This window comes from Bidens hawaiensis, unplaced genomic scaffold (genome assembly GCF_021521415.1).
Source record: "Bidens hawaiensis isolate Kalapana, Puna unplaced genomic scaffold, B.hawaiensis_p1.1 tig00044596_1, whole genome shotgun sequence".
In the NCBI taxonomy this organism is placed as follows: domain Eukaryota; kingdom Viridiplantae; phylum Streptophyta; class Magnoliopsida; order Asterales; family Asteraceae; genus Bidens; species Bidens hawaiensis.
Genome location: NW_027497902.1, coordinates 56,298 through 78,510, shown reverse-complemented (window position 1 = coordinate 78,510; position 22,213 = coordinate 56,298). Strand labels below are relative to the sequence as shown.

Sequence of the window (22,213 nt, the reverse complement as noted above, 5' to 3'; positions counted from 1 at the left end):
CTTTCCGTGCTGTTTATAACTTTTTGCTTTTCCCCATCCCAATGGAATTTCACATCAAATTTTACAATAATTCCTGTTTTTCAGAAAATCCTTCCGTTCAAGTGTGAGGTTACTATTATTTATAACTAGGTTTTTACCTGGCGCGTTGCGTCTGAGCGTGCTGGGCAGTTCTGTTTTGGTTACACTCGGACGTCGTTTTCGTAAGTTGACACGAATTCGGTTGGTATCGGCAACGTTCTTTACGGTATCAAAACTAAACCAAAAAAATAATTCCTCATACTAACGTATTTAAAACAAATTAAAAACCGAAATACCACACCACCTTACATTTTCATTTCTTGATTAAGCATGAAAAATATAAATAAAAAAATCTATTTCAATTTTAAAAAAACACAAAAAAATGCCTCAATAAGGCTCGAACTCGGGACTTTCAAATTGCAATAACAAAATAATACCACAATAGCAGCTTCCTTTTTTGATACTATTGTTACTTTCAAATAAAGACAAACAAAAACAAAAAACAAAAAAAAAAGCGCCTCAAAGAGGCTTGAACTCGCGACCATAAACTTGCAACAATACAACAAAACCACCCCACCAGCTTCCATTTTGGTTGCATCTTTTAGTTTTAAATCAATAAATTCTCAAACATATTTCGAAAATAATAAAAAAAAACAGAAAGTTAGTGGCTGCCATGTGGCAGCCACTGATTGGATCACTAAAATATACTATAGCTAAGGGTTTTCATTTATATATAGCGTAATTATTTTTTTTTCTAAGCGATAACTTTCTTTAAAACACGATTAGGGGTGAAACATGGACAAAACATCATGGGTATGGAGTGCTTGGCTTAAAAATTTCGGATGAAAACAGGTAACTTTATAGTACATATAAAAATTTGCGAACAAAACGAGCGAAAAAATTTAGGTGGGGGTGGGGGTGGGGGAGGTTGGGATTATATTTTAAAAGGGATTAGATTTTAGGTTAAATTTGAACACAACAAATCATTAATTAGATTATATTTTAAAAGGGATTAGATTTTAGGTTAAATTTGAACACGACAAATCATTAATTATTAAACTTTAAAAGGGATTAGATTTTAGGTTAAATTTGAAAAATTAATTAGAATTTAAAAGATCTGGAATTCCTTAAAGGAGTTCGAACTTGTCAAATAAATTAGTGATAAAATAATTGTGTTTAGCTTTATGTTATATTATCCGTTGTGAGGTGACGCCTCTGTCGTCTCACAACCATTTTAATCAAAATTTAATTGCTAAATCACAACACCACCATCACCAAAGGCATTTTTAGCCGGCTATCGCCCTCCCACATTTAGGGTGGATGGGGGTCCGTTTTTGTCCACCAGTTACATGCAAACACACGCACACATATTTATTTATTCTTTGTTTTCTTATTTAAGTATTAGTTAAACTACAACATGATAGCTATAGAATATGTTAGTTAAAACCCCCAGTCTGCGTGACAATGATGCGACATGATAATATACACTTTTTAGTTAAATCACAACAGATAGTCTTAAACTAAAAGAAATCATAACAAAAGCTGTGACGATGGAGGTTGTTATGAATCTTTAATGTTTGTTGAAACATCAAAAACAACTTTAAGCACTTTTATAAGACATAAAACTTTAATAGTTTGGTAGTTGACATGAGAGTCAAATTTGAGTCACTCAAATAACCCTTTTACAACAAAATTCCAAAGGACTTAATTTCAGTGTCTCAAACATGTTGGACATTTACTCAAATGTATTCCAAATTTCATTAACAATAACTCATTGTTGCTTTTCTTAACAAGGTTGTACATTATTTGTCGTTTATTTAAAATAATATAAATACACATCATTTGGAGATTCCTTGCATTCTTTTGGCTATTGGATACCATAACTTTTTACTTGGATTAGACATCACCACATATTGCTTATATAATAATCAAAGTTACCTTTTAGTTGTTTAATAAAACATTATGCAAAGAAATTATTATGAATGGTGTTGGATTTTTAATTAATAAATAGTAATTTATTTTTAATAATTTTTAAACCCTAAAATCCACTCAAAATTCATTTATTTTATATCATCCACTCAAAATTAACCCAGTGACCTAAATAAACAACTGTAAAACTTAATTATTATTTGTTTAATAATATTTTACATTGATATAAAAGTAAACAAGCAACAAGTTGTGTCATTAGAGTTTTTTGAATAATAAAATTAAGGTTTTTAAATATTTAAAGTGTTACATGTTCCACACAAACAAAACCGACCCCGGGTCACATATAAATTTGATGGATCGTTCTTTTTGTTTCTACAACCAACTCTTTAAAAAAATCATGTGTGGTTATATGAGGAGTTTATCTGATGTGGTCGAAGTAACAATCTAACAACAACATTAAATACGTAATTCGCTTTTTTTTTCTATTAAATTTATATGCAATATATGTGTGATAATGTTCTATATACAAGATTTCGCATCTCCCTTAGTATTATTAAGTAGGGGTTGCCGGTGAGTGGTGGTGGAGACGGATTGAGAAAGAAGAACGGGCAGATGAGTGTAATTGTGATTTAGGGTTTCTGAAAATTAACGTTGTGCAATGTTGCGTACGTAATGCACGATAAAGGATAAGTATATAAGGGGGTAATATTATGTTTTTTTTTGTAGCATTTTGTCATTATTTTAATCATGTCCAATAGGTCCAAATATTCTTGTAAAATAAACAGCCCAATAGATATAAAGAAAGAGTGGGCTAGTAGACCTTTTTGAAACATAGCCCAAGACCATATCCAGGCCCATGAAGAAAGCATTAATGAAAACAATCATATAAACATTGACTCCTAGTTTTAGTGTGTGAATTTTGTAAATAACTAGCTTAGTGGTAAGTGTATCATACAGACGAAAATTAATAAATTCGTCAGGTAAAGGTAAACATATATAATTGTTTAATTATGAATTTATGTGTAAAATGGTTTACGTAAATATTATGTTTTTTTAGAATAAATTGGATGAATAGAAAGTTATGAGAATTGCAGGTTCACTATTTAACAATTTAGTGTATTTGCTAGTAAATTTATTATTAGGTTTATAAGATTAGAATATCACATAATCGTTAGACGCAAAATTTTGTATGAGCTATTAAAATATAATACTGAAAAATATTAAGTTACAAGATATAGTGAAATCATATAGTATGATGGAATTTATTGGCCGGGTAATATAAAATTGAATTTCACTAAAATATCTGAAAGCCATTATTTTTGCTAATATTTTGTGAAATAAACTTGAAAATGGAGGATCAGCTACTCAATGCCGATTGTCTTATATGATGAGATGACTTTTGATTTTCTATTTTGGCTATTTTTAGTAACATAATTTAGTAAATTATAAATAATTAAAAATAAAGGTTACATCCATGCTATTAGCTGGCTAATTATGGATGGGATGACAAACAAAGAAACATATTAAAAAATATTTAATTTTAATTATAATTTAAATTACTTAATTAAATAATTGTTAAAATTGGTAAGAGTTTATGTGACGACCTAGGTGGACATGATAGAATGGTGCCTTGTGTCCACATAGTTTTGCTTTAATAGTATAGTAAGATATTTGTTTTAAGGACTTCCGTTTTGAACAACATTAATGCCATGAGTAGTGTGTTTTTGTTAGTGTATTGAAGATTCCTTTGATATTTGATGTTGTTTATGTTAATGGAAACTCCAAAATCCAATCGAAATCTTTACCAATTAATTTGGTTTGGGTATGACGAATGTAAGTTATGCGAGACATGTTGAAAACCTTGTAAACCAGACATGAAGAACCCGAAACTTGCTTAGCCTAACGGTGTTACAATCATACATAAACGATTGCTACAAAATATCTAAATAATAAATAAAAAAAGCACACATACATCGTATATATAAAGCCATTCAATGACTATGGTTAAAAGTCACGTGTTTTTATGTGATTAAATTTAAAACAAATGTTAACAAACAATATGGGCATGTTAGACTAAAGTTGTACATCATAATGTTGAGAAAACCCATTTATATATATATATAAAAAAAAGTATGGGTTCGGTTTTGAGTTTACTCTGAACAGAATATGGGTCTTCTTCTAAAAAGCTATGGCGTCACTCGAATTTTGACATTAAAAAAGGTATGGGTACGGTCCACTTGACCTCAATCCACGTATACTGTGTGTTAAGTTCACTGTTTCTTTCTTCCTGTTTTGTTCGCTAGAATCAATCCTTGTTGAATATACTTACTCTTATGAGTCGTCTTGTTCAATATTCACAAATGCATGATTAGTTTGTATCATTTAGGACCAACAACATAAATAATAAATAGCTATAATGATGGTTAGGACACACGAGACCACAGTAAAGTAGGCTTGGATATGCACATGTGCATGCCAAAAAAATCTTTTAGATTAATTTGATAAAAAGGATTGAGTATATATATAGTAAATATTAGCTTTTTAAATTTTAAACGATCATATGATCATTTGACCTGGATTCTACGCACACCAAAAGGAGCTCACGAGAGAACCAAGCACATGAACCACGATACCACACCACCAAGCGCGATGTTGCATGCCATAGAAAGGGCCACATCGGCATATGTGTAAGCAATGGCCCCACACCCGTTAGCCCCCCTTAGCCTTATGGATTTAAGTTTCACATAACCAACTAATAAACCTTTAGTAAATAAAATTGATAATCGTGGGGCGTGGCTGATTATTTAACTTCTAAGGCTCATGGATTGATATCAAAGAAAAATCTTGATAACCACATTTTTACTTAATGATATTTAGTGGATATGTTTAAAATTTTAGTAAATAAAATCGTTAATCGTGGAGTTGTGGTTGAGTATTTAACTTCTAAGGCTCATAGATTGACATTAAAGAAAAATCTTGATAATCACAATTATTAATTTTTTATTGTTTATTTAATTATTGTATATTACTTATGTTTAAATTTCACATAGCCAACAAATAAAACTTTAATAAATAAAATCGTTAATCATGGAGTCGTGGCTGATTATTTAACTTCTAAGACTCATAGATTGACATAAAAAAAAATCTTGATAACCACATTTAATAATTTTTTATTATTTTATTTAATTATTGTAAATATTACTTTAATAATATTTAGTGGATCTGTTTATTGGGAATTTGACTTTAACCCATATTTACTTATATTCAAGATCATTATTATAAATTTATAATCTCCTATCCCGAGAGAGATGCTTTACTAGAGTCAACTCGTGTATGATGGTTGTTTTTTAACGGCTAATTCTATTTGAATCACTGATGGTCTATCGATCCATTCGATCATCTTAATTTCAATCTCTAAAAGAAATCTATCATAACTGAAAGAATTTTATGACCTAATCAACTAAAATCTTTGAATTGAAGTTAACAAACTTTTTAAGGAACTAATTACGAACAATTTATAGCAAGCGTGACTTTTCTTATATACATATTAGTTACTTCAGGGTATAGCTATAGATGCATCACCCTTGTTATATGGAATGTATAACTTCATATATACAATATCATTGTCACATCGGTTAGTTTCAGTGTAGTCATACAAAACCGTACAAGTTGCATAGCGTTTATATACCACCTAAAAAAGATCAGTGTAACAACTTACATAATACATTATTTTATTTTTATGTGTCTATATATAGTTTTTTTTTCACTATTACGAATTGTGTAACCTTATATGGCCCTAATACCCTATGAAATGTGAAGAAGGTTATACAATCATTATAATTCGTTAGCGATATGTGATATGGGTGTACATATATTGGTTCGGTTATTCCACTACACTGAAACTGAAAACCGCATCTCGGTTGTTGCAAAATATCCACCAAAACCGGTAACATAAATTTGTTCGGTTAATTTGTCGATTCATTTCAGTCAATAGCCAAAACCAAACTTGGGCTTCAATCTCTGCTTAGAGTTACATGAAATATACGTATAAAACATGAAATAAACGAAATTGACGTATAAAAATTAGAAATATATGAAAACATGATGGTTCGGTTAATTTCTGTTAACTGGAGGTACACAAAAAGATAAAAAAGAAGGATAACTGATTTTTGATTAATTTCAGTTCTATTTTATCAATTTTCAATTCGTTATCACTTAACAGTTCGATTATTACACACCCGTAAGGTAGTTAGTTATGTACATATAACATTGATAAGGAATATTCCCCATTTTGTATCATGAAAGGCTACTTTATATTATCCCAAAACATGACATAATCATTACATTGCCACGGTAAAGCAAACAAATAATAAAAATCCCTAAACACGTCTCCACCAAGAGATCACATTGCCACATCATCACCGGACCCACCATCACACATACAAAGGACCCACCACAACAAGATTCAATTAGCTTGAGTAACTCGTAAGTAACGCGACTCCTTTGCATCTCTAATTGAAAGTACATAAAAAACCGATACTTAAAATTTAGTTATATTTCGTTAATTTTCACTTTTTCATTCAGCGTCAATTGATGGTTCATTTATTGCTCACCCATTAGGTAGTTATTATGTACGCATAACCAATGTTGTAAAAATTGGTAGGTGCTAGTCGGACAGTGAGGTAAGGATTGATGATTAATCGAGATTAATAAGGATTAGTCAGGATTAATCGAATTGGATTTTATATGTAATTTTTTAAATATACATATATATTTCAAATTTTATGTATAAAATTCTCAATTTTCATCGATTTTGAACAAATGAAAGTAATTGACAACAAGCCGGTTCAAAGATTGATCGATGCTTGGTTGGGATTTTTATAACATTGATGAGGATTATTCCTCATTTTCATCATCATCATCATCATCATCATCATCATCATCATAATCGTACTCAGTATATCCCACACTCCGTATATCCCACCAATAGCAAAAGCTATGGTAGGGTCTGAGGAGGGTAAGATGTAGACAACCTTACCTTTACCCCGTAGGAATAGAGAGGCTACTTCCGGTAAGACCCCCGACTCGATAATATTCCCCATTTTGTATTATGAAAAAGTTACTTCATATTATCTAAAAAAGGACTACATAATCAGTACAAATAAATACACAAACAAATAAAAAACCTAAAACACGTCTCGCCCAAGTGATCACATTGCCGCATCAGCACCATCTATATCACTAAAACCAACCCAAACCGGTTTCAACCCAAACCGGTTTCAACCCAAACCGGTTTCAAAAGGGTTCGATTTCATAATAATAATAATAGTAACCATGAAATATATAAATAAATAAATAAAATCTTGTTGAAAAGAAAACACGTCTCGGCCAAGCGATCAGATCACATCGCAGTCGCATCACCGTCGTCTGTATAACCCCACCACCACAATTTTCAACCAATTGAATTCACCACCGTCTTTCAATCACTGGATAAGGTTATGTTGACCTCCGGCACCGGCGGAGCCTTTAACTGGTTCCGAACCAATAATAATAATAGTTTCAAAGGCATCGTTGTGGGTTTCAGTTGGGGTTCAATTCAATTGAATGATTACGTGGGCCTGTATTCGGGTTGCGGCTGGAATTCGCTTATTGTTGCTTCTGATTTTCTCAATCCGTAAGTAAAGTTTATGTTTTTATATGTAATATAAAGGGGTTTTAATGATTTATATATTTTTGTATTTATATGTTATATAAAGGAATAGATTCAAAGGGTTTAATTTGAATGTTTATATCGGTACTGATAATATCAGCTATATTAAGTGGTTTAAGTTTTAATTAATTTTCAACTTTTAGTGTTACAATTGTTAGACCATTTGGAGTGGATAGAGCCCCTATGGGGGCGTTATGTGCCATGTGGCGCCACGTCACCGTAGGGGGCTTTATGGTTAAAGTGGGTGTAGTGGAAGGGTTGTTCAAAAACCTCGTGACTCGCTCGATAAAATCTCGAATAAAAATAGTAAAAAAACTTGATTTAAAACAACCGGAGTTTGATCATTTTTGTAACCGAGCCAGAATTGACCTAAGCTCGGCTCGTTGGCTCGATCTTAGGCTCGTTTGACTTCAAAATCGAGCTAGAGCCTAGCTAAGGTGCCTCTTTAATTTCGAGCTCGAGCTTCAAACCACCCTGGTTCGACTCGTGAACAGCAACTATTAAGTGGATTGATCCCCAACAATCATTTATCTTATTATTATTTTATTATTATTATTTATCAGAAAAAAAAATAAAAAACCTACCAATCAAAACCAACCCTCCCCCCACCCGGCACTGTGTAGGAAGCGCCCCCCTCTTCATGGCGCCCATAGTGCCCCAGAGGGCGGTGTTTTTGGTGCTATGGGGCGCCATGGGGGTGAGAAGCGCCCACTACAGGTGGGCTTAGTGTTTTGATAGTTGCAAAAGGATAATTTGTTAATAGTAGGAGAGTATGCATCCTGAAATGTTAGTGTTAAAAGTTCTATATATATAAATTCTGCATGATATTAAAATTAACGATATCCCACCGCGATAATCGATATCTCAAATATCGGTACTCGACCGATATTCGATATGTTTCCGCATTAACTGCTTAGCCTAAAATTAGGGGGTGTTTGGGTGAGCTTCTGAAAATTGCTTATTTGCTTTCTGAAAAGCAAAAGAAGTTTGGAAAAAGATTCATTTTGGGGGTGTTTGGTCGAGATTCTAAAAGTTGCTTATTTGATTTTTGAAAAGCAAAAACAATTTTGAAAAACGCTTTTGAAGCTTTACCAAATAGCTTTTGCTTTTGAAAAAGCAGATAAGCAATCTTTAGAAGCTCAGCCAAACACACACCTTGAAGCTTTTCAACACACATCAACACCTGCTTACCAAACCGCTGTTGCTTTTCAAAAAGCAAACAGGCACTTTTCAGAAGCTCCCCAAACACCCACTTAAGCTTGTTTGATAAACGAGGGAGCTTTAGCCGGCTTGCCATCCTAAACGAGATTATTATGTATATTGTTTTTTTAGTATATTTAATAATTGTTGTTATATGTAAAAACTATGATAAAAAAACTAAGCAATATACATTATGTTATATATATAAAAATGTATTAAGAAAATATACTTAAAACAATGATAAATTTTTAATAAATAATTAAAAAAATAGTAAGCGAGCTTAGCCCGAATCTAGCTCGAGCTCGGTCTTGGATCAACTCATTGACACCCCTGGTTAGCATTATTGAATCAATATATTAAAGATATAATATGTTTGTGCAACACTTACAGCTTATTAATATGTGCATTGTAAGGGATTGAAATTGTGTTTGGATATGTACTTTTACTTCTCCAAGTCTTTAAATGCAATTAATATATGCAGATTTTTTCCAGAAAGAGCCACGTCACTTGCGTTTTCCGTTCTCAACGAGCTTTTACAGGTTAAATTACTTCTTTTAACTATTTTATGCCAAATAAAAATTTCATTCTTTAGAAATCTGGTTCAAATATATTTCTATATATTGTTAGGAACTGAGGGCTAGACCATGTCCATTGGTGTTTGCAGCCTTTTCGGGCGGTTCACAAGCTTGTATGTATAAGGTTCTTCAGGTATTTTTTTTTATTTTTTATTTTTTATTTTTTTTAAATTTAGTATCGTCAGCCTTTTCTGGCGGTTCACAAGCTTGTATGTATAAGGTTCTTCAGGTAATTTTTTTTTATTTTTTATTTTTTTAAATTTAGTATCATACGAGTAATCTTTATAATTATGATTTAGATAATTGAAAGCACATGTGAAGCACATCTTAATCCGGTAGGTATATAATTTCATATATTTATCTTCTATAAATTCAAGATTTTATTATGTTTTCAAAGTTTAATAATTTTTCATTTTTGTGAAGGATGATAGTCGTTTAATCATGACCTGCATCTCTGGTCAAATGTATGACTCGGGTCCGGTCAACGTGACCAGTGATTTGGGTGCTCGATTCGCACTGCAATCTTCCATTCTCAACGTGCCCGGTTCATCAAAGTTGGTATCAGTAGTTGCAAAAGGTGTCACGTCCGGCCTTGATGCAATGTTTCTTACTAGATTTGGGTCCCACCGGTCTGAATATTGGCAAACGCTATACTCGTCTGTTGTAAGTTTCTAATAATATTTTATTTGAGTTATGAAATTATTCTAACACTCGTTTTTATGATGTTTTTAATGTATAGGGTTTGGGTGCTCCGTTTCTGATATTGTGTTCGGAAAATGACGATCTTGCCCCTTATCCGGTTATTTGCTCGTTTGCTCAACAAGTACAAGGATTAGGAGGGCATGTTCGTCTTATTGGATGGAAGGACTCTCCTCACGTAGGTTAGTTTGAACTCGTATGACAAATTGACGATCTTGCCCTTATCCCGTTAATTGCTCGTTTGCATGTCTATTTAATGTACATCCTTTCAATTTCAAGATTTCATAAAATTAGTTACTGGCACAGTTTGTTTCACTCGATAAACGAACTGAGATGATTAATGGTAATAATGATATTTTCATGTTCGCTTAACGAGTGGAAAAAGACTGTTGTAGGCAACTGTTCTTATTTTATTTACTCGGGAATGAATTATTTGAACATTTTTAATAAGGGTGGAAACGAAACGAGCCGAGCCTATCCCAAGCTCAAAGTGGCTCGAGTTTGGCTCGTTTTACTTACTAGAGGCAGAGCTTGAGCTCGTCTTGTTTCGAGCTCTATTTTTTAAGCTCGAGATTGGCTTATGAGTAGTTTTTCAAGCTCCGGATCTGTTCTTTTATTATTTATTTGTTAATTTGTATATGTCTATAATTGTTTTTTGTATATATTGATTATTATTTTTATAATATTAGTCAGTTATTTTGTCATAGGTTTATGCATAATTATTACTATGTACATATACATTTAAAATATTAAATAAAAGTTATATAAGTATTATAGGCTCGTAAGCCAGCTCGGACTCGTTTGTTAAACAAGCTTATTACTATGTACATATACATTTAAAATATTAAATAAAAGTTATATAAATAATTATAGGCTCTCTCAAGCCAGCTTAGGCTCGTTTGTTAAATAAGCTTATTTATAGGCTTGAACTCGGGATCGAGCTCATTTAAGCGCGGCTCGATTCGAGCTTATAGACCATCTCAAGTAGCTCACAATTAGCTTGGCTTGTTCACACCCTTAATTTACGTGTTTTGACCCATTAATCTAGACCAATCACATGCTTATTTTATGATTCTTTCCTTTTGTATTGTCATAGGTCACTACAAGCACAACCCCATCCAATACCGAGCAGCAGTAACCGAATTTCTCGACCACTCGGTTTCAATATTCAACCAAAAACTTCAAAAACTCGGCGAACGAAACGGTATGGAAGGCATGCACGACAAAATATGCGAATTAATATGCGACCTCCAAAAAGCAGCAGTAGATTCAAACCAAAGCCTTAGACGAGTAGCAACCGGCCCAAATGACCACTTTTTCTTACCAAGTTCAGCCGAGTATCAAACCACTAAGGAGTCAGGCTCGTTACAAGACGAACAAAAGACAACGGTCCATTTAGGCAGCCCACCGGGCCTGAACCCACACAGTGTTCTTGGACAAGTGTTGTTTGATGTTTGTGTCCCTAAAAACATTGAAGGTTGGGATATTAAGTTTGAAAATAGGAAGACATTTGCAGCTGCAGGTAAACGTTCATCGTATTTAAAACGCATTAGACGATCAAGGCTATGAGATAGTGAATGTAAGAGCGAGTTTGTGACTTTGTGTAATAATAATAATAATAATAATAATGTATATATGACTGGGGCCAGCCGCAGAGGAAGGGGTTAGGCTCGTCGTATAAGGTAAGAGGCGCAGTTTGGTTTTTTTGCATGAAATGTACAGGTAGGATGGGATATAACGCGTTTTGTAATAGATTATATGATCATATGGAGTTTAGTAATATGTAGTTCCATGGTGTTGTTTTATTTCTTTATTTTTTTTATGCTGGTTGATTTTGATAATACATAATTTTTCGGGTACAGCCTAAGGAACAGCATTTTCAGAGGAATATACTTATATTGATAAATATGCTATACTGTCATATGCTTCTATAGGGCGATAAATATGCTATACGGTCATATAATTCTATACGGGCAGATACAATCACATTTGTTGCTCTGTATGGCCGTATATCATCACATTCGCTGCAATATATGGCTTTTATATACAACATCACATTCACCGCTCAATCCAAGCGTATACCATCACATTCGTCATCTCTATATGCTGTTATACTAACAAATCGTAAACTCCATGTGCTTTTATTTGAATCAAGTTACATCACGTGTTTTGTATGGACATTGATTTAGTAGTTGCTACTATTTCAAGTACGAAAACATTTATTGGTAGGTTTTACGGAGTGTCACAAACAGTCGAACACCATTCTCGAGAATAAGAGGACTCCCGAAATCATTCCAAATTGAGTCACATCACCAACATCGTTCGACAAACCTATCAAGAAAAAAACCCGCTAGGTAAATACAATGGTTTATCCCTTTTATGGGAAAATTCTGAAAATAAGCGTTTATGAAAACAAATTTCAAGTTTTTGGTGCCATTTGCAAGAAATCCCAGAAATAGGTATTATAAACTAGTCGTGACGAGTATATTTTGATAACACACGAGTAGTTTGTAGAACCAATTAAAACTTGCCACGTGCCCTCAAACTAAACGGAACAAGCAGGTTCACTAATCATTTATTCGTCACGACTAAATAAGTTTCATACCTCGTAATCAACGCCCACGAGTAATTCATAAGTCCTTTAGTCGTGATGACTAATTTACCTGGTTTACATTCCATACACGAGTACGTAGTTTATTAGTAGTTAACTCGTTGCGACCAGTTTAACCTTATAATCTACTCGTCGCGACTAAAGGACTTATGAATTACTCGTGGGCGTTGATTACGATGTATGGAACCTATTTAGTCGTGACGAGTAAATGATTAGTGAACGTGCTCGTTACGGTTAGTTTATGGACACGTGGCAAGTTCTAATTGGTTCTACAAACTACTCGTCACGACTAGTTTATAATACCTATTTTCTGGAGTTTCTTGCAAATGATACATAAAACTTGAAATTTGTTTTCATAAATTTCCCCCATCTTAACTACAAAACTTTTGCGGGTATGTTCATGGGAACTCATCGAAAAACTCTGCAGAAACCTTTTGTAAGACGCTAATCCTTTGCAGACTACAACGACCTGACTGTCACAAATTTTGGAGATAAAAAACATGTTAGCAGCTTATGTAATATGCAGTACAAAATACTTCTCAACAGGTATATGATAAGCAAGACTTGATATGCTTCTTTTGCGCCCGCGCGGGGGGAGGGGGGTAATTATTTTCCCTATAAATTGTAAGTTTAGTTTGTGAAATAAAATCAGAAAATCGTTTTCTTGTTTCCTCTCTTCTTGTTCTTGGAGCCTAATCCACTCTACGGGTTACTATCTTGATTGGATCTTTCAAGCCAATAACTACTTCGCAAATTATAATACCCTGGATTACCAATGTGTCAATCTAGTGGTGTTTTATTTCGTCGGCGAAGCATTAAGTTGGTACAAGCACCTACACAATAACAACTTGTTAGGCACTTGGCTTGAATTCACACGCGCCTTGGAGTTACGTTTTGGGCCGTCTGAATACGAAAACCACCAAGGCTCTTTGTTCAAGCTTCGTCAAACGACCACCGTACAAGCATATCAAACGGAAGGACTTTGTTTCCATTGTCCCGAAAAATATTTTCCAGGCCACAAGTGCAACCCTCCGCAATTTTTGTTAATTGACGACAACGATGACCGTACTAACCACCGTACCAACAAGCCCGATTCCACCAGAGTTTTTGTCACTTTCAAACGCCGCCTTCTTTGGTTTACTATCGCCTCGGACCCTACGGCTAGGGCTGTTCAAAAAGCTCGAGGCTCGAAGCTCGGGGGGCTCGTGGCTTGCTCGATAAAAGCTCGAATAAAAATCACTATAAAAAGTTGATTTGAAACATTCTGAGCTGATTTGGATCATTTTTGTAACCGAGCCAAAATCGACCAAGGCTCAGCTCGAGTCATGGCTTGGCTCGTTGGCTCGATCTTAAGCTCGTTTGACTTCAAAATCGAGCTAGAGCCTAGCTAAGTTGCCTCGTTTAATTTCGAGCCCGAGCTCGAAACCACCCTGGCTTGACTCAGACTCGCCTCGTGAACAGCCCTACCTACGGCTAATCAGTGGAATTGACGGTCACAAAGTAACACTTCTTTTGGATTACGGTAGCACGCACAATGTAATCCAGCCGCGCGTTGTTACCTTATTGAATGTACCACTTGTACCGTTCTTGGTTATAGGCAAAATATTGAATGTACTTCCTATTGTGCCAAGGTACCACTTGCTTTAAGTAACAAAGCTTTCTCGGTACCCATTATATACTTTCGGTTGAAGGTGCGGATATTGTGCTTGACATCGAATGTTAATCCATATCGATATCCTCACTTTCAAAAGCAAATCATGACCGATCTAATTTAAGATATGCCTCAGCAAGGAGTCATTCAACCGAGTCAAAGCCCATACTCGTCTCCGGTCCTCTTAGTTCAAAAGAAAAATGGTTCATGGCGATTTTGTGTTGATTATCGAGCCCTCTATCCAAAAGGGGGTTGCAGCGCAGCTTGTTGCCCGCTTACCTGCCGCTTCATTGTAAATCGTTTGGTTGGTTTCAACGAATTATCTATCACTATTATTGGACGAACTTCACATGGTCTTTTCCAAAATCGATCTATGGGTGGATAGCACCAAATACGAGTCGCTCCGAACGACATATGTAAGATGACTTTTCGCACCGTCGATGGTCACTATGAATTTTTGGTTATGCCATTCAGATTAACCAACGCACCTTCAATGTTTCAAGCAGCTTATGAACGATCTTTTTCGTCTGGTATTGAGGAAATTTGTTTTGGTTTTTTTCGATAATATCTTGATATATAGTGTTAGCAAATTGGTTTCCAGGGATCCACTTTCTCTTGAAAGGTGGAGTCATGATTTACACACAATCACAAACAAACTGAATTGCAACAGATGCAATTAATTAATAAAATGAAAAGATATTGAGATACGAACAAGATAACACAAACACAGATTTGATATATCACTTACAAATCGTTTCTTGTTCTACAATTACAAACTGAAACATTCGCTTGTTTACATAGGGGATGAAGAGGCGCTTCCAAACGCTGCATTAATCAGTTACAGCAGTTGTTAAACAACCGTCTAACATTGTTTGTTTAGTTGCCAGACTTCGACCCTAATCTAAATGTTTACGTAGCAGCTATGGCGAACAAGGATTATTATCCAATATATAGTGCATCATGGGAGCTTCACTACCAACACCTTCAGTATGTCTTCGAGGCGCTTTAGTCTCATCAATATCGTGCCAAGCAAAGTAAGTGCATTTTTGGTGCAACTGAAATACCTTTCTTAGGTCATGTCATAGGCTGAACCCGTAAAACTCACGGCAATTCATAATTGGCCCCCACCGACGTCAATGACAACACTTCGAGCTTCACTTTAAGCCCAGCAAAGAGAATAAAGTTGCTGATGCGCTAAGTCGCGTTAACGACCTGCTTTTACTCGCACGTTCGGTACCATGGCCGCGTGGTTAGACGAGTTGTGTAGCTATTACAAGATGGATACCAAGGGTAAAGCATTAATTGAAAAAATCCTTAGCAATCCGAGTTCTTTACCACATAATGCCGTCCGCAATGGGGTTATATGTATTCAAGGAAAACTACTTATTCCTAACGTAGGCGACGCTGAAAAAAAGCACTCTTGGAATTCATTCATCCACTTTGGGTGGACACTCGGGGATACACGCTACTTACAAAAGCATGACAACCCAATTCTCGCGGCCAAATCTTAAGACTGAAGTGGCTGCTTCCATTCGGTTGTATGACCAATAGTTGGTACCTGTTTTGCAAATATATCAGAGTTACGTTCTTTTAGCGGAAGTCATAAAATATTATTATGATGAAATCTCGGGAATTTAATACCCGTTTTGATATTTCAAATACCTGCCATTTAAAAATATGATTTTTCACAATATTTTAATTAAAACATATGAGCCATCAGATCACCTCTAATGACTATGTTCCCAATCTTCTAATCTGGCTTGCTTGTCTGTTCTACCTTTACTGTTTCCCTTAAATGTGAGGGGGAAATAGGTCAGCTACGTGCTGGTGAATAACGCTGACTCAATAAAAGATTTTCATAATTTATCATAATATAATCATATACAAAATCACCTTCGTTATGATACAACACCAATAGTGTTCAACGACTCAGTGGGCCTCATCCCATCTCATCGGAACTAAAAATACCAATAGACCACATAATCGGACTTCACTCGCCCTAGAGACAGTCACTTGCCTCATGGTCAATATGATTGTAGTGGCCTACTACAAATCATATATGAATGGATCCAGACACATGTATTTTAGCCTGAGTGTTTAGTACTACCTTGTATCAAAACGTTTTTAGAGGATTTGAACCAACCCTCATGCAAATACTTTCATAACTCTTTACATATGGATAACAGTCCATAGTTTTTAAGAGTAAACATTTCATAATCATAGAGGATTTGTACCAATCCTCATATAAAATCTTTTCTAACTCTTTATCTACGGATAACCCTCCATAGAAAATAAATATCTTTAAAACAATCCATAGACGTATTTACGTCATTAAACATTCATAAAAGGTTGGACATATTCACGTCATAACATATTTCACACTAATAAAAAAAAGTTTGGACGTATTCACGTCATAAAACATTTCACACTATAAAAAGGTTTGGGCGTATTCACGTCATAAAACATTTCACACTATAAAAAGGTTTGGACGTATTCACGTCATAAAACATTTCACACTATAAAAAGGTTTGGACGTATTCACGCTATCCAAGTTTAGACGTATTCATGTCGTAAAACATAATCATAAAAAGGTTTAGCGTATTCACCTTTGTTCTTGATCAGTGTATCTTTCTGATTTTTGCATTCTTTCTATTTCGGACATATAGTACGAGAACAACCTTTGTATAAATATCTAGATCAATGATCTAGCTTCAGACCTATAGTCTGTTTCGTATAGCTTAACCTTGACAATCATTTCTTTAAAACATTTGGACCTTTAGTCCATTTGTCTATTCATTAATCATATACTATGTTTCTTCTTTAGGAAGAAACATCTATATTGGGTTTCTTCTTCAAGAAGAAACTTTGTTTTAACTATAACCTTTGCGTATATTTCTTAATCATAGAGAAATATTATTTTATTTCTCACATTTATTAATTACAAAGAAAACAATACTTTGACTATAACCTTTACTTATGAAAAGGTATGTTATGCTTATTAGTAATCAAGGTTCAGGCTATACTTCCGACCATTGTCTAAGCCTTTATAATAACAAAATAATAACTTAAGTAGAACACCTACCTCATGCGGGTATTTTAATTGCCTAAGTTTTTGTACGGGCAGTACTTCTACTCCCTTATCACTTATTGAAACTTAAATCGTCAGTACCCTTGCTTCTAAATTGCTTGACAAATCTACGAGGTGTCGGAACTTCAATTCTTGCGCGAATTAGGAGAAATCAAGACCTCGGAACCTCACAATAGTTGGGCATGCATCCCAATGTTAAGTGTGTGTAATAAAAGGTGTTTTTGGGATGAGTTGCCTTCAAACCCGTAGCCCCCCTTTATAGGAAAAATTTTGGGGACCATCGCGTAGCGCGATGCCGCAATTTATAAGATGATGCCACGTGTGGACACGTGTTTGGCCACGTGGCACTGATTACTTAACCCGGTCATCGCGTAGCGCGATACCCCCTACCTTCTGGACCATCGCGTAGCACGGCGCCCCTTTTTCTAAGTTCCTGGGAAACACCATCGCGTAGCGCGATGATCAATATGTTCTACCCGTCGCGTAGTGCCAAGTGCGCCGTCAAAACGCCACATTACGCCCATCGCCCGAGTCCGAGTCCGTGCGCGTGCGCGTCGGGTGCTTCGCACCCTCCGCTAGGACTTGTGAGAGTGGTTAGTCTCATAAGAACATTACCATGAAAAACTCTTTCCTTATAAAATGCCTTCATTTCTTTTCCACCTTCCCATGTGGGATGGAGTTTCCTTACTTATTCCTTTAACATAATATGCTTTCTTTTCTTTATCATCTTATTTTCTCATTACCTTTCTCATAACTATTTTTGGTCCTTTATCTTTATAAACTTGTCAAATTTGGACCTAAACTTTGTGGGTGTTACATAAATCCCGTGTAATACACGGGTTCAAAAGCTAGTTAGGAGATATTAAAAAAAACTAAAAAAAGAATAAAATTTGAGGAACTAATGGGTAAAGATATTGGGATGGAAATATATCTGCGGTTTAAATTTACAAAATTTGAGCATAGTTGTGAAGTTAAAGCTGTGAATAAATCAAACCGTAAATATGTCAGTGGGACAAAAAGACCACTATATATGACCTCCAAACTTCTTTAAGACATGCATTATAGGTAGTATATACAATTCTCAACGGATGTTGTACCTCTTAAATTTTAAGAGTTCTTTGCTAAATCATATGCACTTGTATGTGTATACATGCTATTTGCCATTTGGAGAAAAGTGAATACGATGTTGTTAGATATGTAACTTTATACACGAAACCAATCAAACTGCGTAGTTTTGGTTAAATGACCTCTTATTCAATTAAAGTCCTGTAACATCCTACTTTTCGTTAATAATAAATAAAGAACTTTATGTTAATTTAATTGTTTGATTGGTGTTTGGATTATGTTGGGTTTGGGCTTGGGAATGGTTAGGAGAGGGTTATGTGCCATAGGGCCCATGGACCCCCTATATAAACCCCAAATTTCCCAAACACTCCTCATTTCTTCATTCTCATTTCCTTACTACACACACACACTCAAGAACACACACATATGTGAAACTACATGGGCTTAAGGTGGACGAAGTAGAAATGAAGAGCGCACAGGTTCGTGATGAAGCGGGGAGGTTATTGAAGGAACAAGAGTCGGATAGTTGATGGTTAATGTTGTCTTTTTGCTTGATTTGTGGTTATATGTTGATCTTTTGGTAGTTGGTGTTTTGAGCTTTTAAGATTATAAGGGTTTAGTGCATATGACTGATTATAAGGGTTTAGTGCATCTGACTGTATAGTTATGTTTTGATATGTGATTATACATATTTGTGTACACAAAGTGGAAATATTGGTTTTTATGATACTGGCTAGTCTTTTTGATTGTTAGGGATAGACCGGGACCGGTTGGGCTAAACATGAAGGAATTTTCTTCTCCCGCACTTAGTAGCGTAACCAGGTCAGACCAACATGCTAGCTACTAAAGATTGACTCATAAAATATTTGAAGTTGATTCAGTTCAAGTTAAATAAAATATAACCACTTGTATATATAATTCAAAGAATATTCGAATTTATCAAAATTCATAAATTCAATTTCGAAATTTCATACAATTACTTTTGTTGTTGAACATTAAAAAAACATTGAACAACATATAAATAAGAAAATACACAATTAAAGTAGTCCTGAATCATGATTAATCAAACCAGATCCACCACTTTTGATGTTTTGTCATCTTTCTTGTTCCAAGCTGCCACCACAAGATACACCTCAAAATTTATGACACCCAAAATCACCAATAATCCATATAAACAATCCAATCTTCCACGGCAAGCCACCTGGCCTCCTCCACCATGGGCTCCGGTCACCTTCTTCACCACCGACACAAGAAAACTGCTCTTGAAAAACCTGAGAACAAGGGTGGTTAAAAAGAGCATGGTGCTCACTGTCTTCATGCTTTTTGGTGATCTTGTGATAAAGAAATCTAATTGGCTGGCATATATGAATGCCTCGCCGGCTCCGACCAGCAAGAACTGAGGGATAAGCATGAATACATTTATTGGTAGTGGCTCTCTGGTGGTTGTTCCACCAACGGATTTGGCTACAGATAATCGTTTCATTACGATCACCACGGCTGCTGCCATTCCTAGGGTTGAGAGGATTAACCCTAATGCCATTCTTTGTATGTCAGTGAAACGTGTAGAAAACAAAATAAACAATTATTCCTTTGGGATTGGTTCGTACAACGATAAGAGCTTATTCAAGAGTTAGCAAACTCCTATAAAGAAAAGGGGGCATGAAGGCCCCAACATAAAACGGACATAACTTTGTGCAATATGTGGAGTTATAAGCCAATAAGATGCATACAGAAATTATTCCCCAATTTGTGAATGATTTCCATTCCATATCTTTTTAAAAATAAAACATGTAAATCACGTTTTATGCATCAATATACACTGTTGAAAAGAGAGAAAAATTTTCCAACAAAACTTTTTTGTCAAAAAAATTATTACTAATGGTTGTTTCATGCAATTTTCCGACGATTATTGTCGTCACAAACGACCCAATTTTGTAGTAGTGCTCGTATTTAAGTTCAATATTTATTTGACAATTTGTTATTTGAAAATCTTTCATTATCCACCAAATTTAGAATAGAGAACGACTATGCAATATTGCAATGTTTTTAAGCATTCAATATCATATCAGTTTAATTTTCTTTAGAATTATCTTTGTTGCTTTCGTACTTCCGCTATGTTTCGTTGTACTAAAGCCATCATTGTGACTAAAGCCAACGTACATACATGTCGTCGGTATTTACCTGGTGTTCCATTAGTACGAGGTGTCATATTGGTATCAATGGTTGCAAAAGGTGTTACATCCGGTCTTGATGCACTATTTCTTACTAGATTTGGGTCCCACCGCTCTGAATATTGGCGAACGCTGTACTTGTCAGTTGTAAGTTTCTAATAGTAGTACTGTTATCTGAATTATGAAATTATTCTAACACTCGTTATTATGATGTTTTTTTATGTATAGGGTTTGGGTGTTCTATTTTTGATATTGTGTTCAGAAAATGACAAAATGACGATCTTGCCCCTTATTGTGTGCGTATATATGCTATACGCTGTGAAACATATACGGAGTATATGTTATACGCCGTATAACATATACGTACGTCGTATATGTTAGGCTAGGCTATATATATAGTTTGCTTGTTTTCTTGTTTTGTAACCTTTCATTCTGATTGAAATAAAATTTCTTCTTTGCTTCTTTTCTCTTTTCGTTCTGTGCAATCGTTCTTCAACTGCAGAGGGAGGGGGTCAGGATCATCGTGTAAGGTAAAATGCGCGGTTTAGTGTTTTTGCATGAAATGTACAGGTAGGACCTTTGTAATTGAAGAGCCTACCCATGAGACAGGCTCATGGGCATGCCCCTAGCCTAATAATCGAAACAAGGCCCAACGCAGACAAGCCCAATAGCATAACTAGTTCTAGAAGATGGAATGGGGGGAAAATGGTTTGGGAGGGAAACTCATGCAACATGTCCGATCCGGTGGGTGGCCCGAGGCACGTGTGACCCGGTGTAGGTTCCCTGGACGGATCACACGAGATATCCCGATATACACAGGTGCGGAATCCCTGTGTAGATCGTTACGGACGTAGAACACAAGCTTACGAACACACGAACACGATACGAACAAACCCACGTTATATTAATAACTCAGACCGTGTTACTTACAGACTCTCGACCTCACGTCAATAGACTCACTGAATTACACGTAAATAACCAACTCGATCAACTAAAATCAACCGTAAACAGTAAACTGTAAACTATATAAATACACGACAACTTCGCCTCAGGCGAAGTTGTCCATAACTTCGCTCGTTCAACAAGTTCGCCTAGGCGAACTTGTCAACAACTTCGCTTGGTTAACAAGTTCGCCTAAGCGAACTTGTCAACAACTTCGCTTTTACAAACAAATACACAAACAATATTACAGACTCGATTACAGACATTAGACATATGAACTACTGACATCTATGCACCAACAGACTCCCCCTTGGCAGTAGCTTCATATCTTGATCTTTCAGCTCTTGTCTTGTAATCCTGTATCTTCAAGCGTGCACTCCTTCTCTAACACATACCGTGACTACTCGCTGATATTTCCTTGCTTCATCCTTCCAAGCAGGAATATAGAATATCTTCTTTTCATTCAACACTTGCAGATCAGCTTTCGATAAGTTAACAAGATGCATCGGATCATACACCCTCAGCACTTCTTGTTCATCTTCGTCTTCCATCAC

The 22,213-nt window shown here is 35.2% G+C and overlaps 1 protein-coding gene and 1 pseudogene across 1 annotated transcript; one reads left to right on the top strand and one right to left on the bottom strand.

Moving 5' to 3' along the window:
- The first annotated feature begins 7,440 nt into the window (after positions 1-7,440).
- LOC143595015 (uncharacterized) lies at positions 7,441-11,799 on the top strand. The gene is made up of 7 exons (XM_077074170.1): positions 7,441-7,621; positions 9,339-9,396; positions 9,485-9,565; positions 9,732-9,767; positions 9,856-10,095; positions 10,172-10,313; positions 11,228-11,799. Exons 1-7 carry the CDS (start codon positions 7,446-7,448, stop codon positions 11,698-11,700), a joined length of 1,206 nt encoding a protein of 401 aa, XP_076930285.1. The 5' UTR covers positions 7,441-7,445; the 3' UTR covers positions 11,701-11,799.
- Positions 11,800-19,609: 7,810 nt separating this feature from the next.
- On the bottom strand, positions 19,610-20,086 carry LOC143595010 (protein NRT1/ PTR FAMILY 6.2 pseudogene; annotated as a pseudogene).
- Between the last annotated feature and the right edge of the window lie 2,127 nt (positions 20,087-22,213).

Excerpts from the sequence above, each read along its gene's own strand:
- LOC143595015 (XM_077074170.1), top strand. The coding sequence starts at position 7,446 with ATGTTGACCTCCGGCACCGGCGGAGCCTTTAACTGGTTCCGAACCAAT. Across the intron at positions 9,397-9,484 it reads TTCTCAACGAGCTTTTACAG|GAACTGAGGGCTAGACCATG; the intron begins GTTAAATTACTT and ends ATATATTGTTAG. Across the intron at positions 9,768-9,855 it reads GTGAAGCACATCTTAATCCG|GATGATAGTCGTTTAATCAT; the intron begins GTAGGTATATAA and ends ATTTTTGTGAAG.